General features: G+C 44.8%; 1 protein-coding gene across 8 annotated transcripts in view; it reads right to left on the bottom strand.

Annotated features, from left to right (window-relative positions):
• The window catches only part of LOC137375908 (mitogen-activated protein kinase 9), a 142,023-nt gene that overhangs the window by 30,790 nt on the left and 87,069 nt on the right, over nt 1–24,164 (bottom strand). For 7 of the 8 annotated variants that reach the window (XM_068043576.1, XM_068043579.1, XM_068043575.1 and 4 more), the window contains 2 exons: nt 14,498–14,561; nt 6,910–6,987 (listed from right to left, as the gene is read on the bottom strand). In XM_068043576.1, coding sequence (XP_067899677.1) covers nt 6,910–6,987; nt 14,498–14,561 — 142 coding nt within the window. Of the gene's footprint in view, nt 1–6,909; nt 6,988–14,497; nt 14,562–16,446; nt 16,497–16,747; nt 16,850–24,164 lie in introns of those variants that run through there. The other variant, XM_068043581.1, reaches the window with a different exon arrangement.

Here is a 24,164-nt window from a genome sequence, read left to right as displayed (position 1 = left end):
GCTTCACTAGTCTGTGGGACAGCTGTCCCAATTTTGGCACAAGTTCCCAGATGTTAGTGAGGAGGTCTTTGCAGGTTCCACTAGGCAGGGTGAACCTTTGTCAATACTGGTTGGTCCGTTCTGTTTTATTCTTTTTCGATTTTTCTGTTAATGCCAGCCAATGATTACGCTGCAGTACTAACACATCAGCGCTCTATGAAACAGCATCTCGATATAGAGCTAGTCTGGGACATGCTAAGGTGGAAAATATTTGGTGTCCATATTGCCAGAAAAAGACAGATTCGAGAGTCCTGCACCAGATACAAGTAGAGATTTTGTGGTGCAAACTGTAAAGTGCAGCACCATTAAATGTTTTACAATGAAATGTAAACTGTTCTTTTTTTAAACAGCATGCGTGGCTTAAATAAAGCTTGTGAACCCACATAAATGCTGGTTTAGTGCGTTTACTCGTGATGGGGGGGGTGGGCATTTTGAATGTCAGGTTAATGTCTGTGGAGTGCTACTTGTTCTACCGCCGACCTCATAGAGCGGGCAAATCGCTGCAACACCAATATGCTCAATGGGTACTGTATTTATTTACAAGCCTTCTGACTATTGGAAAAGCCAATAATAAAGTGAAATCGATCATCTTTCTGTACTTCTCATGTGATACTCATTTCCCCTGTTTCACACAGAAAGCATTTCATCTTTTTGTACTGGAGGACAGCACTGATATAGAGTTCACTTGCAGCAGCCTGTGCCCAATAGTTCCAAGATCACACAAAGGTGGTTATAGATGCATAAACTCACTCAAATTAGAGGCAACCATTCAATATCTTCATCAACAATGATGGCATTTGTAAAGAGTGGACGTAAGAGTCACTGTTCCAATTCTGAAGGTATTGCAGCACTTCTGGCACCAGAGAAAAATGACAAATATTGCTGTAAAACACTTACTAATCAGCTTCAGGGATGGGAGCCTACGTGAGAGTCCAGGCCCACACTATGTGGTTGATTCTTCCATCGAAGTTACAACACAGAACCAGGCTATGCCGCCAACCAGTCCTTGTTGGCATTTACCCTCGGTGAGCAAATAGTTCTACAGCACATTTACCACCCTGTTCCCATTATCTGTTCAAACCCATTTCCTTCATCCACCTAATCAATATAATGCAAAATAATTGAATGCTGATAGTTTCTGCTTCAATCACTAACCCTGGGAATGAATTCCACATAATCACACCTTTTGTGTAAAGAATTTCCTCGTGCCCTCAGTTCTAAATCTCTTCAAATTATTACATCTATGGCTCCTCTTCACCTTTCAACTACTCGAAACAGTCAGCTTCCATCTACCCTATCCTTCCTTTGCATAATTTTAAAGCTCTACCATATCACCTTGTAGTCTGCATTGTTCTGACAAAAAAAACACTTTCATGTCATACTTCATACTTAACTTTCCTCATACCAGGCTGAATCCTAGTGAATCTGCACTGTATCCTCTCCAAAGCTTCAAGATCTTTGCTGTACTGTGGAGCTCAATATTGTACACAGCACTAAAACTGAGGTCTTAAGGCTCATTATTTATTTTACCAAATTGCATCACTTCACACTTACTGACATTGAATTCCATCTGCTATGTTTTTAACCCATCCTCCCACTTTATCATTACCCCATTGCAGTTTCCTTTGGTCTTCTAAAGAATTAACTCTACTGCCTAATTTGGTATCATTTACAAACTTCTGACACCAGTCCCTCGTGAACATTATTGACAGCTAAAGTGAACAGAAGTGCTACGGGACATCAGATCCTACTACCAACCACAAGGAAAAACTGACCTGAACTCTATTCTCCTTAACAAATTGTTGTGATGAAAACCCCACATGCCAAATGGAAAATATTTCAAGTGGAACTTTGCCTGAGACTTTTACAGTAAATTGTTACAAAAAAATTTTTAAACAGTGAAGCTAGCAGCCAAGAAGGCCATAGCAATTTGCACAAGCAGCAACAGAGCAGACAGGAGACAACATGATTGATACAGCCTAGCCAGAACAATGGGATGCTCCCTGATTCAATTACCTGAGATAACCTCATCAGTGGGGTCGTCAAAAGCTATCGACACCCATCAACTTTGAAAAAGCCACCACCCCGCCCCAAGGATGTCTGGGCAGCCTGAGGGGAAAGCCCAAAATTTCAAAGAAAATTCCAGAGGAACCTTTAAAAACAAATAGGTGGTCATATCACGTGACTGCTTGTGCCACTCTGGGAATTGAGAGCGGTGACTCAGAAGACAGACTGTAACTGGAAGCGAGCAAGAGAACAGCTCTCTCTCTCCTCTCTCCAGTAGATATCCAGAAAAGGCTTCACCTGCTGCAGCTGGCGGCCCAGCAAGGACCTCAGGACTGCAACTTCAAGTAAAAGACACTGAGACTACTGAACTGTATTTCAATTCCATTTATTACAGACTCTACTCCAACCTCCCAACTCGGTTTTTCCCTCTGTAATCTATTTGCTTGTGTGTGGCTCTTGTGTGAATGTGATGTGGGTGTGAATGCATAGCGTATTTCAGTAATTTTAACTGGTTTAGAGTGATAAGGTTAATAAACTTACATCTTTCTTCATTAAACTCAAGAAAACCTGTCTGATTGGCTCATCTGCAATTATATTAGAGGAATAGGAGCAAGTATTCACTGAGGTGGTAAGTTAAATCACTGGGTTAAAAAGATAAACCCTGCTGCGGCCAAATCAGAGAAGGAGCAAAAGGGAAGCCCAAAACCTGTTCCTCACTTTGTCGTAACAGTTATCTATACCCTAGCTCCACATCCATTAATCCTCTCTAGTAATCTGCCAAGTGGTACCTAGTTGAAGACTTTCCTCAAGTCCATGGGCCTGATTTTCCTTTCAGGGTCAGGAAATTGGCGCCAGGACCAAACCCGCCCGGGGTTGGGGGGTGGCAGGAAGCAGTCACAGACATTCCCCCCCCCCCACCCCCCGCCCCGATTTTCACGGAGGAAGGCAGCTAATTGGTTGAAGGGTAGGCTGGGTGACCAATTAGTGGCCATGGGAATGGAGGCAGGACTGTGCAAGTGTGGGCCCGATTTAAGCACACCACGGCAGCCATCACTGTGGTTGCTGTTTCACTGAAAGGATGGATGCAGAAGTAATGGGAGAGGAAAGGCAGAGAGCTAGCACCCTTGCTTTGCCAACGCCGACCTGGAGGTCCTTCTTGAGGCAGGAGAAGGCCACCCTCCCAAACCAAGCAGGCATGTACTGAGGTCGGTCAGACCATCTGCCAATAAAGTGTAGTCAGGAGGAGCTGGGTCCTGTGCCAGAAAAGATTCAATGATCTTATTCATTCTGTTAAAGTGAGTGCAACTCCAGACCCTCATGACCAGCCTCTGGGTATTCAACCTCCAGCAGACACTCCAACTGAGAAGCCACAAGGTGCATGCTGCTCTTAAACATGGGAGGAATGTGTTCCCAGAGTACCTACTAATGACTCAGCAAGGCTCACAGCCATAGCGCTGTTGAGGACTTGTCAGCACTGACACATGCAGCTTCCTGTCCATGAGCTGCCGGCATAGGCCACAGAGGCCAGCATTGTCTTTTGTCCTCACAGGAGAAAAGAGCTCAATGTCCAAGAAAGGACGCTGACAGGAGGAATGCCCCATCTCCACATCGTCACTGCCATGAAGGAAGGAGCAAGCCATGGAACTCGCAAGGATGGCCCAACAGTAGTAAGTTGAGGAAGACAAGATGGGCATTTTGGGTGGAGAGAGTGAAAAGATACTGCAATCTGTAGATGAAGGGGCTGGAGTGCACTCTTCTCTGACAGCATGCCAAAGATTCAACTATCCTGGGAAGCCTGAGAAATGGAGAGACTTCTACTGTCCAAGGCTAGCTCTCATGCTCTCTTCTTGTGTCTCCCACAGGTTCTGACATGGAGGGGGAAAGAAGAGTCCTGTGGCTGCACTGGGGCAACTGGTGGAAACAGAGGCATCAGAGCAAGCAATGTCACATCTTACAAGCGCAGGCTCCACCAGCACAGACACATGCACATTGGTGGCTCCTCACATGCAATTAGATAGAATGGCACAGGGTGAAGAGATCACAAATGAGCAGGAGGTTGTCAGAAAAGCTGTGGGTAGTGCCCCCTTGGAGGACGAAGGACAGACACAGCCACATTCAGCTGGGCACACTGCAGAGCTTCGGGAGTCACAAGGAAGGGTCTACTTAGACCAGCAGCAACAGATGTGTTTCGACATATCAGAGTTCCCAGCTGAAGTGCAGAGTCATGGCTGAGAACAGAGGAGTCCATTCAGCTCATGGGCACCACCATGGCTCAGGACTTTGCGCGCATGAGTTCCTCCACTGATAGACTTGCCAATTTCACAGAGAGCCAAATGTGGCAGCAGCTGAGTGGATGCAGGAGCAGTGCACTGATGCCACCATCAGCAGCACTTTCTGGTAGGGGCATAGAGATTTTTTTGGAGTGGATGCCAGTTATGCCCCAGCTGGTGTTCCCGTCCAGCCATCTGGAGCATCATCCAAGGGTTGAGGCAGTCACCGAGGATTAGGGTGCCACCACTCATGGGGCACAATGATCATCGGCCTCCTTCGCCCCTCCGACTGAGGGACTAGCAAACAGCGGGGCCCAGTGATGGAGGCTGCTCCACACAGACACCATTGCAGTCGCCCCTGAAGATGGCCCCGCTAGCACCTCCACGTGCACCCTGTTCACAAGCAGAGACAAGCAAGCAGGCTGCTTCCATCTCATCCTAGCCTCAAGGGGAACATCACGTAGAAGTGGCCGAAAGTGGAGGCCACCACGTCGGGCAGAGCACAGAGTGGCTCACTAGGGTTTATTTCGTGTGTGAATGTGCACTTTTTCTCTTATTCAACGCAATATTGACAGATGTTGTCAAATGGGTGCGCTTCCAATCTTTAATGGCAACATAGAAAAGCGGGAAGAGGTGGTGAAGGGAAGCAACGGTCCTTGAAGGGCAACAGTGAAACCTATAAACTGATTGTGGATTATTCAGTGGCTGCAAGAGCTGAACTATTCCAGGTTGCATCTTCAACAGCAGTGCTCTCACGAGCAGCTCAAAGTGAGCTCCAGACTATACCATCCGCCTGGGTTAGGGCTCATTTGAAACGTGACTAGGTGAGATGATCCCTGATGTTGTCGGCATCCCGACAAGACCCTAGAGTCCTATGCTGGCCCTGGCCACCTCCCTGTGCAGCTGGGGCATCTCTGTGTTCTGCAACTTCCTCCGATGAGCTGTGTCGTTCCAGGGCCTCATCCTCCCCAAGGTCCAGACCTCTCTAGGGGGCCATGATATGGAGAGAACAGCAGACCACCACAACGTGTAAGCCCCTTTCAGAAATGTACTGCAGGGCGCCACCTGACTAGTCCTTGCACTGTAACTGCATCTTCAGAAGTTTGATGGCTTGCTCAATGGTGTCCTTGTGAGCAGATGGCTTCGGTTGTAGCGGCTGACTCAGGGTCTCATAAAAGGATGAGTAGCCATCTCTTCAAGGGATAACCCATGTCCCCTAGAATTCCCCCATCCACGGAGTTTAGGGGGCACGAACTGAAGAGCTGCGGCACTCTGGACCGCCAGAGGATGAAGGAATCATGGCAGCTGCCAGGAAAGCAAGCGCACACATGCAGGAAGTTCTTGTTGTGGTTGCGAACCAGTTGGACGTTGAGGGTGTGGAAGCCCTCCCTGTTGGGCAGTCACAGTGCTTTTTATGGCCACATCTGGGGGAATCCAGGGTTGGTGGCAAAACCCACTGTCCCTTGTGCCTGCAATGCCCCATCTGCCTGGAACTGAACGCACTACCCAGCTCTCAAACAGGGAAATAGTGACTTGTGAGATGCAACTGTGTGCAGCCGTTTGCGAGACGCCGCCAAGGTCCACTGCTGATCCTGGGAAGGAGCCAGAGGCGAAGTAGCTCGAGGCCACAAAGACTTTGACGACTACTAGCAAGCTATGGCAAGCTGTGCTGCGAGGTTAGGTCTTCCACGATAAGGGCACAAATTTCAGTAACTATCTGCCTGGAGAGTCACAGTCTCCTGCGGCACTGGTTCTCCCACATGTCCACGTAGATCGGTTTACGGCAGTAGATTCTGTGCGGAGCGAATGGCCTCTGCTGTCTTCCTGCCCCTTGTCCCTCTCTTCTGTCCTCCTCATGCCCAGGATTCTGCCTCCGCTGCTGAGAATGTTGCTCCTCATTTCCACTAGACCCACAATTAGAGTTGTGCTCCCATTGCCAGCTGTTGCCTTCCTTGTGCACAGCTGGACTCATAACAACATCTGGAAGCCTCACCTTCTCTAATGCCCCTATGATGCTAGGAGTGATGAGCCCCCACACTGCTCGAGCACATAGAGACCACTCTCCCAGCAACTTGTGCACACCCAACAGCACCTGTGTGTCAATGGCATGCTCCCTTTTATGGGCCCACTTAAGGTGATGGCTGGCATGACTGGCTCCCTGCTGAGCTTCCACCTCTATTCACCTGGTCTACCCCGATCCAATGTGTAACCCATGCGTCCCCATCAAACCCCCAAACTGGCCCTCAATGAGCTCCTTAACTACTTCAATTGGCCTCACTGCAGAATTAGGTGGGTTGCCCGTGCCAGCCATCCCCCCATCCTGAGGAAACTCGCCACTGGTGGCAACAGCAATGGGAAAATGGCATGCTGGCCAGCGGTGCTATTTTTAGCACCCGCCCACCTCCGTTCCCACCCCGGAAGGATCTAAAAATCCTGCCCCATGCATTCTTAATGTCCTTTGAATTGCAACTTGGAAAAACAAATTGCAGCACCTTCTCAAGGCAACTAGGGAGGGGCAATAAAGACAGTCTTGTCCATATCCAGAGATCAAAGGAGAATTTACTAGAACTAAAAACCAAAAGTAACCACCAACCTGAGAGTAAAGGCTGTTCTTTAATAACACCATTCTTATTCCTCTCCTCCCAGTCCACGACTTCTTTATAGATCAGTTCTGAAACAATTAAGGTTAATAATGTCAAGTTGCAAAGTTCCCCAGCATTTTGCAAAATAAAACCTCATCATGTATTAGGTATGCTAATTGTAGCATCAACACAAACTAGTTGGCAGAGAATAATATAACTGAATATAGCTTTCTCTTATTCAAAAATGTAGGTCTTATCTATAGATGAGAATTGAAGTGTTGTTCTGCCAACAGAGGCTGGGAATTCTGCGGCGAGCACTCACCTGTCCACCATCTACAAGGCACATCAGGAGTGTGATGGGATACTCTCCACTTGCCTGGATGAGTGCAGTTCCAACAACACAAGAAGCTCGACACCATCCAGGACAAAGCAGTCCACTTGATTGGCACCCCATCTACCACCTGCAACATTCATTCCCTCCACCACCGACATACAGTGGAAACAGTGCGTACCATATAGAAGATGCACTGCAGCAACTCATCAAGGCTCCTTTGATAGTTCCTTCTAAACCCACTACCTCCACCACCTAGAAAGACGAGGGCAGCAGATGCATGGGCACATCATTACTTGCAAGTTCCCCTCCAAGTCACACAGCATCCCGACTTGGAATTATATTCCTGTTCCTTCACTGTCGCTGGGTCAAAATCCTGGAACTCCCTTCCAAAAAGCACTGTGGGTGTACCTACATCACATGGATTGCGCAGTTCAAGTCAGCAGCTCACCACCACCTTCTCAAGGGGGCGGGTAATGGCCTCCATTGCCCTCAATAGACATATAAATAGTAAAAGGGGGGTAAAAGGAATGGGGCCAATTTGGGACCAAAAAGAGGATTTGTGCATGGAGGCAGCGGCATTAAGTGAATACTTAGTATCTGTATTTACTAAGGAAGAAAGACGAGGAAATTCAGACACTAGAAGCATTTAAAATTGATAAGGAGATGGTATTAGATAGGGCACCGGCACTGATCAGATGCATCCAAGGATACTGAGGGAGGTGAGGGAGGAAATTGTGGAAGCACTGGCCATAATTTTTCGGTCTTCCTTAGACTTGGGGGAATACTGGAGAACTGCAAACGTTATACCCTTGTTCAAAAAAGGGTGTAAAGATAAGCCCAGCAACTGTAGGCCAGTCAGTTTAACTTCAGTGGTGGGTAAAATTCTAGAAACAACAACTTGGGGCAAAATTAATAGTCACATGGACAAATGCAGGTTAAAGGAAGCCAACATGGATTTAAGGGAAAAGCATGTTTAACCAACTTGGAGTTTTTTTGCGGAGCTAACAGAGAGTGTTGACGAGGGCAATGCAGTTGATGTGATGTACATGGACATCCAAAAGGCACTTGATACGGTGCCGCACAACATACTTGTGAGCAAAGTTATAGCTCATGGAATAAACGGGACAGTAGCAACATGGATACGGAATTGGATGAGTGACAGGAAACAAAGATTAGTGGATTAATGGATGTTTTTTGGGCTGGAGGAAGGTTCGTAATGGAGTTCCCCAAGGGGCTGTTGGGACCCTTGCCTTTGCTGATGTATATTAATGACCTAGACCTTGGTGTACAGGTACAATTTCAAAGTTTGCGGATGAAACGAAATTTGGAAGCATTTTGAACTGTGAGGAAGATAGTGTAGAACTCCAAAAGAACATGGATAAGTTGGTGGAATAGGCGAACAGGTGGCAGATGAAGTTCAATGCGGAGAAATGTGAAGTGATGGATTTTGGTAGGGAGAAAATGGAGAGACAATATAAAATAAAGGATACAATTCTAAAGGGGGTGCAGGAGCAGAGGGACCTGGGTGTATATGTGCATAAGTCATTGAAAGTGGCAGGGCAGGTTGAGAGAGTGGTTAATAAAGCATACAGTATCCTGCTTGAGTTGTGTACCTATCATTATCTCTGCATCACCAACTCATTCTTTCACACTAAACCCTGTCACCGGGTTTCTTGGAGGCACCCAAGATCACGTCATTGGCACCAGCTGGACCTCATCGTCACAAGGCGAGCCTCTTTAAACAGCGTTCAAATCACACGCAGCTTCCACAGAGTGGACTGCGACACCGACCACTCCCTGGTGTGCAGCAAGGTTAGCCTCAAACCAAAGCAGCTGCATCACTCCAAGCAGAAGGGCTGCCTGCGCATCAACACTAGCAGAATTTCTCATCCACAGCTGTTACGTAAGTTTCTAAATTCACTTGAAAAAGTCCTTCAAAATACTCCCACAGGGGATGCGGAGACCAAGTGGGCCCACATCAGAGACGCCATCTATGACTCAGCAATGACCACCTATGGCAAACGTGTGAAGCGGAATGCAGACTGGTTTCAATCTCACATTGAAGAGCTGGAACCTGTCATAGCCGCTAAGTGCATTGCACTGCTGAACTATAAGAAAGCCCCTAGCGAGTTAACATCCGTACCACTTAAAGCAGCCAGAAGCGCTGCACAAAGAACAGCCAGGCGCTGTGCAAATGACTACTGGCAACACCTATGCAGTCATATTCAGCTGGCCTGTGACACCGGAAATATCAGAGGAATGTATGATGGCATTGAGAGCGCTTTTCGGCCAACCATCAAGAAGATTGCCCCCCTCAAATCTAAATCAGGGGACACAATCGCTGACCAACGCAAGCAAATGGACCGCTGGGTGGAACACTACCTAGAACTGTACTCCAGGGAAATGTTGTCACTGAGACTGCCCTCAATGCAGCCCAGTCTCTGCCAGTCATGGATGAGCTGGACGTACAGCCAACAAAATCGGAACTCAGTGATGACATTGATTCTAGCCAGCGGAAAAGCCCCTGGGAAGGACGGCATTACCCCTGAAATAATCAAGAGTGCCAAGCCTGCTATACTTTCAGCACTGTACGAACTGCTTTGCCTGTGCTGGGACGAGGGTACAGTACCACAGGACATGCGCGATGCCAATATCATCACCCTCTATAAGAACAAGGGTGACTGCGGTGACTGCAACAACTACCGTGGAATCTCCCTGCTCAGCATAGTGGGGAAAGTCTTCGCTCGAGTTGCTTTAAACAGGCTCCAGAAGCTGGCTGAGCGTGTCTACCCTTAAGCACAGTGTGGTTTTCGAACAGAGATATCTCCTTCGCCAGCTACAGGAGAAATGCCGTGAACAACAGATGCCCCTCTACGTGGCTTTCATTGATCTCACCAAAGCCTTTGACCTCGTCAGCAGACGTGGTCTCTTCAGACTATCAGAAAAGATTGGATGCCCACCAAAGCTACTAAGTATCATCACCTCATTCCATGTCAATATGAAAGGCACAATTCAGTACATCGGTGCCTCATCAGACCCCTTTCCTATCCTGAGTGGCGTGAAACAGGGCTGTGTTCTCGCACCTACACTGTCTGGGATCTCCTTCTCCCTGCTGCTCTCACATGCGTTCAAGTCTTCAGAAGAAGGAATTTTCCTCCACACAAGATCAGATGGCAGGTTGTTCAACCTTGCCCGTCTAAGATCGAAGACCAAAGTACGGAATTCCTCGTCAGGGAACTCCTCTTTGCTGACGATGCTGCATTAACATCTCACACAGAAGAGTGTCTGCAGAGAATCATTGACAGGATTGCGGTTGCCTGCAACAAATTTGGCCTAACCATCAGCCTCAAGAAAACGAACATCATGGAACAGGATGTCAGAAATGCCCCATCCATAAATATCAGCGACCACACTCTGGAAGTGGTTCAAGAGTTCACCTACCTAGGTTCAACTATCACTAGTAACCTGTCTCTCAATGCAGAATTCAACAAGTGCATGGGAAAGGCTTCCTCTGCTATGTCCAGACTGGCCAAGAGTGTGTGGGAAAATGGCGCACTGACACAGAGCACAAAAGTCCAAGTGTATCAAGCCTGTGTCCTCAGTACCTTGCTCTACGGCAGCGAGGCCTGGACAACGTACGTCAGCCAAGAGCGACGTCTCAATTTATTCCATCTTCGCTGCCTCTGGAGAATCCTTGGCATCAGGTGGCAGGACCGTATCTCCAACACAGAAGTCCTCGAGGCGGCCAACAACCCCAGCATATACACCCTACTGAGCCAGCGGCGCCTGAGATGGCTTGGCCATGTGAGCCGCATGAAAGATGGCAGGATCCCCAAGGACACATTGTACAGCGAGCTCGTCGCTGGTATCAGACCCACCGGCGATCATTGTCTCCGCTTTAAAGACGTCTGCAAACGCGACATGAAGTCGTGTGACATTGATCACAAGTCGTGGGAGTCAGTTGCCAGCGATCGCCAGAGCTGGCAGGCAACCATAAAGGTGGGGCTAAAGTGCGGCGAGTCGAAGAGACTTAGCAGTTGGCAGGAAAAGACAGAAGCGCAAGGAGAGAACCATCTGTGTAACAGCCCCGACAACCAATTTTATCTGCAGCGCCTGTGGAAGTGTCTGTCACTCTAGAATTGGGCTTTATAGCCACTCCAGACGCTGCTTCACAAACCACTGACCACCTCCAGGCGCTTACCCATTGTCTCTCGAGACAAGGAGGCCAAAGATGAGATGATCCTGGGCTTTATTAATCGGGGCATAGAGTACAAGAGCAAGGAGGTTATATTGAACTTGTATAAGACACTAGTTCAGCTTCAGCTGAAGAAGTGTAGCTGAAGGCGCTACACTTGAGGAAAGAAGTGAAGGCATTGAATAGAGTGCAGAAAAGATTCACGAGAATGGTTCCAGGCATGAGGAACTTCTGTTATAAAGTTAGACTGGAGAAGTTGAAACTGTTTTCCTTGAAGAGAAGGCTGAGAGGAGATTTGATAGAGGTATTCAAAATCATGAGGGGTCTGGACAGAGCAGATGGGGAGAAACTGTTCCCACTCGTGAAAAGATCAACAATAAGAGGGCACAGATTTAAAGTAATTGGTAAAAGAAAAAGCAGCACGAGAAAAGTTTTACACACCGCGAATGGTTAAGATCTGGAATGCACTGCCTGAGAACGTGGTGGAGGCAGGTTCAATTGAAGCATTCAAAAGGGAATTGGACAGTTAAATTAAAAGGAAGAATGTGCAGGGTTATGGGTGGGGGAGTGGCACTAGGTGAAATACTCATTAGGAGAGCCAATGCAGACACGATGGGCCAAATGGCCTCCTTCTGTGCTGTAACAATTCTGTGATTCTAAGAATTAGAGGTGGGCAATAAATGCTGACCTAGCCAGCGCTGCCCACATCCCGGGAATGAAAAAATATTGATTTTTAAAAGTCAGAACTAGTTTACATATAGAGAAATAAAAGAGTAAAATGAGTTTAAATAGAGATTGAAATCATCAAGGATGAGAAGTCACACTACTGAGGCAAAGGGTGGAAAGGAGAGAGGATATTTCAGGAAGAAACCCAGACGGAGCTCGGGGCTGTGGTAGAGAAAGAGGATTTTAAAGGAGAGGTGAGAGGGATAGAACAAGTGGAGGTGCTTAAAAAGGAGGGGAAGGTGCCAGATGAGAAGGGTGAATGATCAAGGTGTGATTTGGTAGTAAGACCCATACTGCCACCATGGTGTTCGAGTAGGGCTGATGGTGAAAAGTATAGCCAGTGAGAAGCTTCAGTAAGAGACAAGGTGTCATTACCTGGGAGACAAAGTTTCTACAAAACCAGGATGTCAATGCAATAGTCCACAATAAAGTTAGCTTGCAAGGACATTGCTCGCAAGTGAACAGGCATTCGAAGAGAAATGTGGAAACGAGCCATGATTGTTAATTTGCTGGCAAAGACTGAAGAGGCACTGATGAGCGAATTGAGTGGATCAGGAAAGAGGTGGACGAGTGGGACAGGAAAGAGGTTGGTGAGTGTGTGTGGTGAATAGCAGGGTCAACAAGAGGAGAATGATGAGTGGGTTGCTAATAAGAAGACAGCTTAAGTGCCTCCATGGTTGTTCTAGAGAATGCCAAGGTACACAGGGCAGCAGTGGACTTATCCAAGATAATTTAAGCTTGGCATAACAGGGGAGAGCAAGAAGGCAGAGGAGAGGCGATGCATTGGGCTAGGGATTGAGAGGGGCAAATTAACAGAATGGGGAGAAATAAAAAAAAAGAGGCATGACTCTCTAACATAAAGGGCAGAAGGGCTTGAAAGTGGCCAAGAAGGGGGAAAAAGTAGGTAGAAGTAATGGGCCCCGAGTCCACAGTCACAATTAAAATGTGCACAGCGATGAACACAAAAGAAATTCAAGTTAAACAGCCATGGAAAAGATTGGAGAAGGCATGTGGTTATAAGCAGAGGACCAAAAGAAGGAGGACCAAAAGAGGAGAGAAACTAATTTTAAAGTCTGCAGTTGACTGGTAGACAGGGTGGAGTCAGATTAAGAGCATTAACAAACCAATGTCCAGTTTAGTGACAGTCGTGGAGCAAGAGAAGGATTGAACTGTTCCAGGATCAGAGTATCAGTGGGTGTGCTGCTAGAGGTTGTCCAGTGGAACTACATGACATACTGGAATAAAGGTAGTCCAATAGAGAAATCAGTGACAAAGGTAAAAGTCAAACTAAAGCCCAGAAGCCAGTGGAGAAATGGACTTCAGTCCAGGAAAAGAGGGATTTGTGTCCAGGGCCTAATTCAGCATCAAAAAGCCTACAGTGCACTGAAAGTGCAGTCCTGGAAGCTCAGCTCAGCAGATAACAGCAGTTGGTCACCATAGCCTGGAATAGTAGAAGAAGTTGAAGTAACTGAGTGACACAGCAGAGGCATACTGTGTAATCCAGCACAGCAGCGTAGCCTTCATGATAGAGGAGTCCACGCGTCCAAGAAATCAAACACGAGCAGAGCTCCAAATGTTGAAAAAATCACAACAAAAGCATAGGAAAAGCTGGGTCAATGGATGGACAATGTGTTCTGCATAGGTGGCATTATCCTTGTAGCTCAAATTTGTTGATTGAGCGAGAATGCACCCACTACCATTGGCAGGACATGTTCAGCACTAGAGGAGACTGTTGTTGATGAGGGGAAATGAAGAAACCAAAAGGATGATAATGAATAACCATGTATAAAGTTATAAATGAGATCAGTTCCGTGGGGAACTGCCAGCCCAGCAGCCATCTTTCTTGAATCTAGCTGTGTTATCAAGACTTCAACCACCCCATAAGCAATGAGAGTAATGTATCATATTACACCTTATTTAAATCCTCGTGTCAATATTTGAAATGTTTTGGGTGAATTGATAAATTTTAATAGTTTTAAAGTTGGGTTATGACTCAGTAATGATCGTAGAGTATTAAATTTATGTTTTGTCCCAACAATGGCAGAGAATTTTACAAACCTCTTCTAAGAACACATCCCTTACCTAGAAAATTATCCAATTTTTATGCTGTTTCATCCTTCAGATTTTTCATGAAGTGATTTTAACTGGGTTTTAACTTAATGCAGAAACAAACTGATGTTTAACCTATATATATATATATATATATATATATATATACATACACACATTAAAAAACTATTTGTTTCCTTCCTTATAAAACACGAAGTATAAAATTTCAGTGGGATACATTAAAACTTAAGTATTGGTATTTGACAATTTGCAAGTACAGTATATGAATAGTCACCTTTCCATTCCTCTATAGTGTGTTCTCTCTCCTCCAATTGTTTATCGTAGATCTGTGGAGGGGGCTGTAGCACAAAAAAAAACATATTAGAATAATTAAGATACATTAATCAAAAAAATTATACAATTCATACTATATAGCTATAACAATATGCACTAAATCACAGACCTTATACCTACCCAAGTATTTACTTGTAATCATAGTTCAAAGCTTTTCTGTTTTAACAGTGTGTACTTGACTTATAATACTACAAACTATTATAAAAGGAATACCAAAGTATAGGGAGAGTGCTCAGATTACAAGAGATTATTGCTTAAAACTGGTATGAAGTTTTGAAAATGTAGCGAAGGATGTTAAGCACCAATGGGTTCATCTCTGGCATACAACACACACTTCCTATTAAGTCTCATCTTCCAGTAACACCTCATCACATTTTCCTGATAACGCACCATTGTTTAGAAACCAATGAATTCAGTGCCATGAACAACACAAGAGATCTACTACAGAAAAATACTGGCCCCAAAGCAGCAGGATAAATAAAATATATTAATATTTTAAGTGAATCAACAAAAGCATGGTAGGGAGACGGTGCTTGCAACACATATAAACTTTTTTTTTTTAAACATCTGCCATATAGTGAGTAATTCTCTGAAACTCCTGAGAAATATTTCTCGATCAGGATCTGTTCCATCTGATATAGTACAGGATATTACAAGGCATCAGCCTTGGCTCAGTGGTAGCACTCTTACCTCTAAGGCAGAAGGTTGTGGGTTCAAGTGCAATTCTAAAGACTTGAGCACATAATCTAACACTTCAATGCAGTATAGAAGCAGTACATCATTTCATGGATGTTAAACTGAGGTCCCAAAATCCTTCTCAGCTAGGCATAAAATATTATATGGCACTATTTCAAAGAAAAGCAGGGGAGTTTTCCCCAGTCTTCAGGCCAATATTTATCCCCCAGCCAATATCACAAATAAATAAGCTGGTCATTACCTCATCACTGTTTGTAGGATCTTGCTGTGCGCAAACTGGCTGCTGCATTTCCCTACATTACAACAGTAACTACACTTCAAAAGTACTTAATTGGGTGCAAATCACTTTGGGATGTCACGAGGTTGTGAAAGACACTATATAAATGCAAGGTCTTGATTCTGCTCCAGTTGTGGGGGTGAAAACCACCCAATATTCTCCACCAAATCATCCACAACTTAAAAATTCCAGTTGGTGGCAAAACAACAAATCCAAACATAAATAAGCTGCACCAGTCTGAAATTATTGTCTTACTTCCGAAATAAGGCACTTAACCTTTATAGATTTTCACTGATATATGACACAGCAATCAACAAATCACTTTCAACAAAATAAAGCTTTAATTCAAAACAGAAGGGACAGAGGAAAGTTTAGAATATACAGAAGAATGGATGGTTTCAACATTTAACCTGTAGAATGCAAGCCTGACTACCCTCATTCCAATTACTCTAGTTAGTCTTGCATTATTTTATAAAACACAGATTCTATTACCAAATACTAGCGTCTCAGCTATTTTTAGATGCAGCCCTTTTAAGCGAATCTGAATGTACCAGGTCCACAGTCAGCTGCTTTTGCACAACTTTAACAAAGGCAGCTTCCTCATTTTCAAAACGTTTGCAGTCTTATAGTGCTATGCCAGTATTGTGTAAGCACAGACCAACAGGAGCAAAGCAAAAATATTTGCTATCTCCAGATGATTCTTCTATTTTAAGTCCTTTGGCCAGAGCAGCTAGCCATCTTAATCTCAGCAGGAAATGTCTGCTCAGAAAGATGTCTACTAATGGAGGTTCCACCAGTCTTACTCCTTTCCAAGCTGGGATATTGACATTAATATTTCCAGCTGAAGGTGACACTGAGGCATCAATTGGCATTGTAGCTGATGTGCCTGCCACTCCGCTGAGGATATGTGCAGGTACCTTGATTGAAGATTTGTTTCAAAGCCATTCACTCAAAACTGATCTATAATCTGTAAATAAACAGAATTTCAGGGTATTAAAATCCAACACTTTTTAAATTTACCTCTATTATATCATACAGCAATGAATAAAATTGGTTGTTTTCAGCCATAGTATCATAGATCTATGCAGTAACACTTCCACATTAATAATAGCACCAGTGTACACAGGAATTATTTCTGGCATGCATCAGTTAAAAGTAGCAAATATAACTTAATTTAGTGTTCACAAAGTTTATCATTCAAATACTTTTTAAACTTACCATAAATCTTTTGTATTGATCCCATCTTTCCACTTTTAACTTGTTCTTGATCATGGTTTTCTTCGCTTTACACTTCATCCAAAAGTTGCACGCAAGGCCCAACTTTGCACAACAAACAAAGGTGTGACTTATTAAAAATTGATCTGCAAGGAGGTCTAGCACACATGGAAACCCATCACAATTCTTAACTCTCCAAGCAAAACTACTGCACAATCTGCTTAAGTGGGAACTTTTGTTTGCCTGATGGTGCAGCACACACTCTCTCTACATGGGGACACAACACTTACGTAAGACCAAAGAACCTAAGTGCAGGTTGGAAAAAGCCAATGATTAAAGGCCTGTAACTGCACAGGGGTACTGCTGAAGTTGAACAGGCTAATACTGTCACCCCAAATAGGTTCCACCTATTTCTCCATTAAGAATGACAGTCACTAGCTGGCCATTAGACAACTGAAATGCATGGATCTGAGTCCTTACAAATTGGGTAGTAGATACCAGGGACTGCTCCAAAATTGCAAAGTGAATAGCACATATCACTCCACAATGAGCATATCAATTGCACCATCCTCCTGCCCACAGCACAGGCACACGTTATTCAATGATTCATAGCTTCAGGTGAGGATGCAAGGTTTTACTAACAACTTCTTGCTTCTCTGCAACCTAATCATAGTAGCCATAGATCCATGGGTATATGGATTTGTGCTTGCATATTCAACTTCAAAGTTAGCAGCTTCTACCCATTGTTGGTCCGACTTGAATTCCCCCCCCTCAACTGTATAATGAACATCTACCGTAGGTCTAGTGGACAGACCTTGCAGGACAGCTTGCAACATGCAAGTCATCTTGATGTTCTAGGCATCCAAGGTTTACTGGTTACCTATTGCTTGATCCAGACCCTCAAATCTCATCTTGGCTCAATGGAAACGCTCTCTATGTAGTCAAATGTTGAGAGTTTAAGTGCCACATCAAGATTTAAGCACATAATCTAGGTTGATACCACAGAGCTGTGCCAAAGGAGGGCTACACTGGCAAAGCTACTCTCTTTTGGGTGAAATATTAAACAGTGAACCCACCTGCTTGTTTCAGATGAGCATAAAAATGTCGCATAGCATTTTTTCAAAGAAAAGCAGGGAGTTTAGGCCAATATTCATACTTCAACCAATACCAGAAAAAGAGATTAAATGGTAACTCCTGTTTGTGGAACCATACTGTGCAAACTGGATGCTGCATTTGCCTAAAAAGCAAGAACTGAACTTAAAAAGCAACTTATTAGCTGTGAAGACTTGGAAATTTCCACAGGACATGAAAGGCACAAATATCAATGCAAATTTGTGCAATATGGAAGGTCCTCTTTGGACCTCTGGACTGGAAGAGAATCTAGAGGGGGAAAAAAAAGAAAACCAGACTACTGCACTTAGGAAGAACCACCCATATATATATGCCACACTGTCAGCTCTAGTTCTGCGGTAACACTCTCGTCTTCAAGTCAGAGGTTGTAGGTTCAATCAGGTACCACTCCAGAGACTTGAGCGCATAATCTAGGATGACACTCCAGTGCAGTAAATGCTGCACTGTCAGAGGTGCTGTCTTTTGGATGTTAAAGACCCTGTGGCAATATTCCAAGAATGGAACTCTGCCCAGAGACCTGGTCAACATTCATCCCTCAGACAACAGCTAAAACAGATAAGCTGGTCATTTATTTCACTGCTACTATTAGGAGCTTGCTAAGTGCAAATTGGCTGTCTCGTTTCCTACATCACAAAAGTGACCACATTTCAAATGTAGTTCATAGAGTGCTTTGAGACATTCTGAGGTAGTGAAGAGTCCTATTATAAATGTACTTTTTTTGTTTTACTAGTTATCCCACTGTTTCCAATAGCAAATGGAGCAACCAGATCCCTAGTCAAGTTTGCCAACATCACAGCATCATCCCCAAATAGTAATGCAACTTTTTCAACATGTCTGCAAGACACCAAGACAATTCCCTAAGACGATGTAACAAAATCATTGAATAGGCCAGCAGACAGTGAACCTCAAATTTTGTTTTGAGAAAGACAGGGTCAGTAATACTCCCATCTACACCTACACAGATTTTGAAGCTGAATATCAAAGAGTTGGTTGCGCTCTCCGAAAGCTCCCAACTTCAAAAGGTTTATGTGACACCAAATTGAAAGCGTTAAGAAAATCAATGCATATGGAATTGTGAGCTTAACAATATGCCCTTGTATAACACCAGCATGTGCCCCAGGTATTCTTCATGAGAACAAACTCCAGCCTGTTCCTTCATGAACACGCTGCAGGTCTCAATACCACAGTGACCAAAATAAGATTTAAGAGCCAGTGAGATTAACAACAGTCCTCAGCAGTTTTTGATCTCACTACAAACTCCCTCTCCATAGAAAGAAACCGTAATTGGTCACTGGAACACCAAGGGAGAGCCTGCCTGAAACAGAATTCTATTCCTTAGCCTCACATGCACAGGGTTGTCTTATGAGAAAAAGCTGCTCAGGCTAAGCTTGTATCCACTGGAGTTTAGAAGACTAAGAGACGACTTAATTGAAACATACAAGATCCTGAAGGGTCTTGACAGGGTGAACGTGGAAAGGATGTTTCCCCTGTGAGAGAATCTAGAACTAAGGGTCACTGTTTAAAAATAAGGGGCCACCCATTTAAGACAGAGATGAGGAGAATTTTTTTTCTCTGAGGGTTGAATGTCTTTGGAACTCTCTTAAGGTGGTGGAAGCAGAGTCTTTGAATATTTTTAAGGCAGAGGTAGATGGATTCTTGATAAGCAAGGGGGTGAAAGGTTATCGGGGTAGGCGGGAATGTGGAGTTGAGGTTACAATCAAATCAGCCATGATGTTGAATGGTGGAGCAGGCTCAAGGGGCCTACTCCTGCTCCTAATTCTTATGTTGTATGTGCATATTCTGGTAACTTTAGACACTGGTATCTCCTGTCCACCTACAGCAACTTTTAATAATTGCCATGAATACCATCCACACCTGGCAACCTTGGGACAAAGTGAAGAATTTATTTTCTCAGTGAACTGGTTCATTAAGGGCTTTTAACTTTCCATCTTGTATACCAATAGGTTGCTGCAACAGCCTGTTTGGCGTTAACACTAATTCATTATAATGTTTTTTCCAGATCCTGAAGATGGTCTCATGGGTTTGTTGAAAGGAATAAGACTGGTCAATCACTGCCACTAGCCAGGAACTAGCCTTTCTACCAAAATTAATAGACCAGAGTCAATAAAAGATAATTGGTAGATAAAATGCAACTCACTGATTCCACTTCAGCTCCCAAATGACCCTCTTTTATGACATGCTACACCATACTCTACTTTTGTAGTAGCTCTGAAATACAACAAAGATTCAAGTACCTGAAGTCACTGAAAGCTAACATGCAAGTGCAGCAAGCGATTAAGAAGGCTAATGGTATGCTAGCCCTTATCGCAAGAGGATGGGAGTACAGGAGTAGTGGCCTACTCCTGCTCCTAGTTCATATGTTTGTAAGTCTTGCCTCAATTGTATAGAACCATCGTTAGACTTAACTGGAGTAATGTGTGCAGTTTTGGTCCCCTTACTTTTGGGAGGATATTATTGTCATAGAGGGAGTGCAACAAAAGTTCACCAGACTTGTTCCCGGGATAGCGGGACTGTCCTATGCAGACAGATTGGGGAAACTGGGCCTGTATTCTCTAGAGTTTCGAAGAATGAGAGGTGATCTCATTGAAACTTACCAAATACTTAAAGGGATAGACAGGGTAGATACAGGTAAGATGTTTGCCCTGGTTGGGGAGTCTCAAACCAGGGGACACAATTTCAAAATAAGGGGGAAACCACTTAGGGAAGAGATGGAGAGAAATTTCTTTACTCAGAGGGTTGTGAATCTTTGGAATTTTCTACTCAAGAGGGCTGTGGAAGCTCTGTCATTGAGTAAGTTTAAAGTAGAGAATGACAGATTTCTAAATACGAATGACATAAAGGGATATAGGAACAGTGTGGGAAAAAGGCATTGAAGTGGATGATCAGCCACGGCGGTACTGAATGGCAGACAGAGCAGGCTCAATAGGCAGAATGGCCTACTCCTGTTCCTATGTTCCTAATCATCTACTTCTATACCACCCTTCGTGTTCTCTCAACAGTAAACCTTCCTGTTAAAGTAACAAGGTTAGAGCAAGCAAGCTCCAGCTTTTTTTTTAAATCATTTAACTCCAGGGCTAAACAACTCTTTGGCCACTTCACTTCTATCAAGGCAGCCACTATCAACAGTCATACAGGCTTGGTCCCATGCTTCATGGTCATGATGTGGCTTTTGCAGAGGTTCAAGAACAACTTTTCAGTTTCAATCCATTCCGTAATATTGTTGTACTCTCCAATCATTTCATTGATAGAACAGCATTAAAAAGATTTGTAGACCATAACATTTTTAGCATTTAGCAATGTACACTGGGTCACCAATATAGGCATTTGTAATGAAAAAATGTTGCACAATTTATTAATACAATATTGGAGATCTTATTCAGTCTCGCTTGCGTATCATTATGACAGACAATTCACTCCTGCTTTGGTTGGATCCACTTATTAACTAAACTGACAATCCCTGAATTTTGTGCCTGTTTAACAATTTGGGAAATAATACATTTGACTAAATTCTGATTTCCAGCAAATTTCCCATTTCCAAACAGGCAAGAATTTTACTTATGCCTTTTTTTTTTAGTTTTGGTGACTGCAGCTTGACTGTAGCGGAGGTGCGAGAGCAAACTAACAGCTGGGAAGTCAATTTCAGTGGAAGTTTAGAAGTTAATTCCCTTTTGTTTTCGGAGGACCAGGGGACTGCTGGGTAAGTAAAAACTATATATTTGGGTGGTTGCTGTACCCGAGACACTACACGTGTAGTGTCTCCCACCCACCCTCCTCCTCTAACCAAAAAAAAAAGGACTCTGTTGTGTTGACAAGGTAAGCTTTTTATTTAAGAAGTTCTGTCCGTTGGATTGCTAACCGAACAAGTTCTGACATTTTTTTTTTTTGGTTTTTCAGTAGATTTGTTGGGAATTTAGAATAGAGGGAATGGAAGTCAAGGCAGTTGTATGTTCCTCCTGAAGAATGTGGGAGGTAAGGGTCGCCAAGAGTGTCCCTGCTGACTGCATCTGCAGGAAGTGCACCCAACTCCAGCTCCTCGAGAACCGCGTTAGGGAACTGGAGCTGGAGCTGGATGAACTTCGGATCATTCGGGAGGCGGAGGGGGTTATTGAGAGGAGTTATGGGGAGGTAGTCACACCTCAGGTAAAAGTAGTAGGTAGATGGGTTACCGTCAGGGGAAGGAGAGGGAACCAGCAGGCAGTGCAGGGATCCCCTGTGGCCGTTTCCCTCAACAGGTATACTGTTTTGGATACTGTTGCGGGGGACGACTTACCAGGGTAAGCAATGGGGTACGGGTATCTGGCACAGAGTCTGTCCCTGTTGCTCAGAAGGGAAAGGGGAAGAGGAGCAGAGCATTAGTCATTGGGGACTCCATAGTTAGGGGAACAGATAGGAGGTTCTGTGGGAACGAGAGAGACTCACGGTTGGTATGTTGCCTCCCAGGTGCCAGGGTTCGTGATGTCTCGGATCGTGTTTTTGGGATCCTTAAGGGGGAGGGGGAGCAGCCCCAAGTCGTGGTCCACATAGGCACCAACGACATAGGTAGGAAGAGAGATGGGGATTTAAGACAGAAATTCAGGGAGCTAGGGTGGAAGCTTAGAGCGAGAACAAACAGAGTTGTTATCTCTGGGTTGTTGCCCGTGCCACGTGATAGCGAAGCGAGGAATAGGGAGAGAGAGGAGTTGAACACGTGGCTGCAGGGATGGTGCAGGAGGGAGGGTTTTGGTTTCCTGGATAATTGGGGCTCTTTCTGGGGTAGGTGGGACCTCTACAAACAGGATGGTCTTCACCTGAACCAGAGGGGTACCAATATCCTGGGGGGGAGATTTGCTAGTGCTCTTCGGGGGGGTTTAAACTAATTCAGCAGGGGCATGGGAACCTAAATTGTAGTTCCAGTGTACAGGATGTTGAGAGTAGTGAGGTCAGGGATAAGGTTACAAGGACGCAAGAGGGCACTGACAAGCAAGAACCTGGTTTAAAGTGTGTCTACTTCAACGCCAGGAGCATCCGGAATAAGGTGGGTGAGCTTGCAGCATGGGTTGGTACCTGGGATCTCGATGTAGTGGCCATTTCGGAGACATGGGTAGAGCAGGGGCAGGAATGGATGTTGCAGGTTCCGGGATTTAGATGTTTCAGTAAGAACAGAGATGATGGTAAAAGAGGGGTGGGTGTGGCATTGTTAATCAAGGAGAGTATTACAGCGACAGAAAGGACGTTTGAGTGCTCGTCTACTGAGGTAGTATGGGCCGAGGTTAGAAACAGGAGAGGTGAGGTCACCCTGTTGGGAGTCTTTTATAGACCTCCAAATAGTTCCAGAGATGTAGAGGAAAGGATAGCGAAGATGATTCTCGACAGGGGCGAGAGTAACAGGGTAGTTGTTATGGGGGACTTTAACTTTCCAAATATCGACTGGAAATACTATAGTTCGAGTACTTTAGATGGGTCAGTTTTTGTCCAGTGTGTGCAGGAGGGTCTTCTGACACAGTATGTAGACAGGCCAACCAGGGGCGATGCCACATTGGATTTGGTACTGGGTAATGAACCCGGCCAGGTGTTAGATTTAGATGTAGGTGAGCACTTTGGTGATAGTGATCACAATTCGGTTAGGTTTACCTTAGCGATGGGCAGGGACAGGTATATACTGCAGGGCAAGAATTATAGCTGGGGGAAAGGAAATTATGATGCGATTAGGCAAGATTTAGGATGCGTAGGATGGGGAAGGAAACTGCAGGGGATGGGAACAATCGAAATGTGGAGCTTATTCAAAGAGCAGCTACTGCGTGTCCTTGATAAGTATGTACCTGTGAGGCAGGGAGAAAGTTGTCGAGCGAGGGAGCCGTGGTTTACTAAAGAAGTTGAAGCGCTTGTCAAGAGGAAGGCGGCGGCTTATGTTAGGATGAGACGTGAAGGCTCAGTTAGGGCGCTTGAGAGTTACAAGCTAGCCAGGAAGGATCTAAAGGGAGAGCTAAGAAGAGCAAGGAGAGGACACGAGAAGTCATTGGCGGATAGGATCAGGGAAAACCCTAAGGCTTTCTATAGGTATATCAGGAATAAAAGAATGACTAGAGTTAGATTAGGGCCAATCAAGGATAGTAGTGGGAAGTTGTGTGTGGAATCAGAGGAGGTAGGGGAAGTGTTAAATGAATATTTTGCGTCAGTATTTACAGTAGAGAAAGAAAATGTTGTCGAGGAGAATACTGAGATTCAGGCTACTAGGCTAGATGGGATTGAGGTTCACAAGGAGGAGGTGTTATCAATTTTGGAAAGTGTG

Source organism: Heterodontus francisci, chromosome 12 (assembly GCF_036365525.1).
Source record: "Heterodontus francisci isolate sHetFra1 chromosome 12, sHetFra1.hap1, whole genome shotgun sequence".
Taxonomy (NCBI): Eukaryota; Metazoa; Chordata; class Chondrichthyes; order Heterodontiformes; family Heterodontidae; genus Heterodontus; species Heterodontus francisci.
This window is presented reverse-complemented; position numbering and strand designations above follow the sequence as displayed.